Genomic DNA, 1,301 nt, shown 5'->3' with positions numbered 1-1,301 from the left:
TTCTGTCTCGCTGTTATTTTAAAGTCTTGTAAATTCATTTCACTTACATATAAATGTGATACTTAAAATTTTCTAATCATTAAAACAATTTTTATCCTAACTCTGATTATCTTGATTATAATCATAAGACATGTTTGCTTACTGAAGAGCTGCAACTGATGTCATAATGTGGAACTTTAAATTAATACAAGAAAATGGAAGCAATATGGATGTAATATTAATGCTTTAAAACACTTATCCAAAATGGAAATATCAACATTTATTTTTATCATCATTGAAATCATACAATTTATGATTAAAATTTCTCCAAATGAAAATAAATGGAAACTTTGTTAAGAGTGCTTCCTTTTCTTTTAAGCTTGTGATCTTTGTGACTAAAAATGGATAACAACACATCTATATTTCTTCTCCTGGAATTATCAAACATTTGGGAATTTCAGATTATCTATGCCTCTGCATTTTTGATTTTGTATTTAATTACACTGACTGGGAACTTCCTAATTATATCTGCAATAGCTTTTGATTCTCACCTTCACACACCAATGTACTTCTTCCTAATGAATTTAGCACTCCAGAACATTGGCTCAGTCTCAGTCATTATTCCCAAATCCATTTTCAATTCATTTATAAACAGACGATGGATTTCTTATACTGAATGTGTAACTCAGGTTCTTTTATTTTTATTCTTTGTAGACTCTGATATTTCTCTTCTTACTGTCATGGCATTTGATCGGTATGTTGCTATCTGCAATCCTTTACAATATGAAATGATAATGAACAGGAAGGCCTGCACCCAAATGGTTGGCAGCGTGTGGATTGCCAGCCTGTTCAATGCTGTACTAAACACCACTGGGACTTTTCTTACTCCTTTCTGCTCTAATATTATCAATCAATTTTTTTGTGAAATCCCACATTTACTGAAGATTGCCTGTTCAGATTTATACATAACTGAAATTGGAGTTGTAGTATTTAGCATTACATTAGCATTTGGTTGTTTTGTCTTCATTGTTGCTACTTATGTGGAGATCTTCCTTGCTGTCCTGAGAATTCCTTCTGTTCAAGGAAGAAAAAAGGCTTTTTCCACTTGCCTGCCCCACCTAATCATCTTTTCCATTTTTTTGTTTACTGGTTGTTTTGCTTATCTGCGTCCTATGTCAGAGAAACCATCACATATTGATTTTGCCATTACTGTAATGTATTCCATTATCCCACCCATGATAAATCCATTAATCTATAGCTTGAGAAACAATGACATTAAGACTGCTCTGTCAAGAATGTTTGCTTTGAGGTCACTTATATAA

At 32.4% G+C, this 1,301-nt stretch overlaps 1 protein-coding gene across 1 annotated transcript; it reads left to right on the top strand.

Annotated features, from left to right (window-relative positions):
* The first annotated feature begins 380 nt into the window (after nt 1-380).
* LOC139154043 (olfactory receptor 14I1-like) lies at nt 381-1,301 on the top strand. Its single transcript, XM_070728472.1, has one exon. It carries the CDS (start codon nt 381-383, stop codon nt 1,299-1,301), a length of 921 nt encoding a protein of 306 aa, XP_070584573.1.

Source organism: Erythrolamprus reginae, chromosome Z, assembly GCF_031021105.1.
Source record: "Erythrolamprus reginae isolate rEryReg1 chromosome Z, rEryReg1.hap1, whole genome shotgun sequence".
NCBI lineage: Eukaryota > Metazoa > Chordata > Lepidosauria > Squamata > Dipsadidae > Erythrolamprus > Erythrolamprus reginae.
This window is presented reverse-complemented; position numbering and strand designations above follow the sequence as displayed.

What these genes read in the sequence shown, in the direction of transcription:
- LOC139154043 (XM_070728472.1), top strand. Translation starts at nt 381, where the DNA reads ATGGATAACAACACATCTATATTTCTTCTCCTGGAATTATCAAACATT.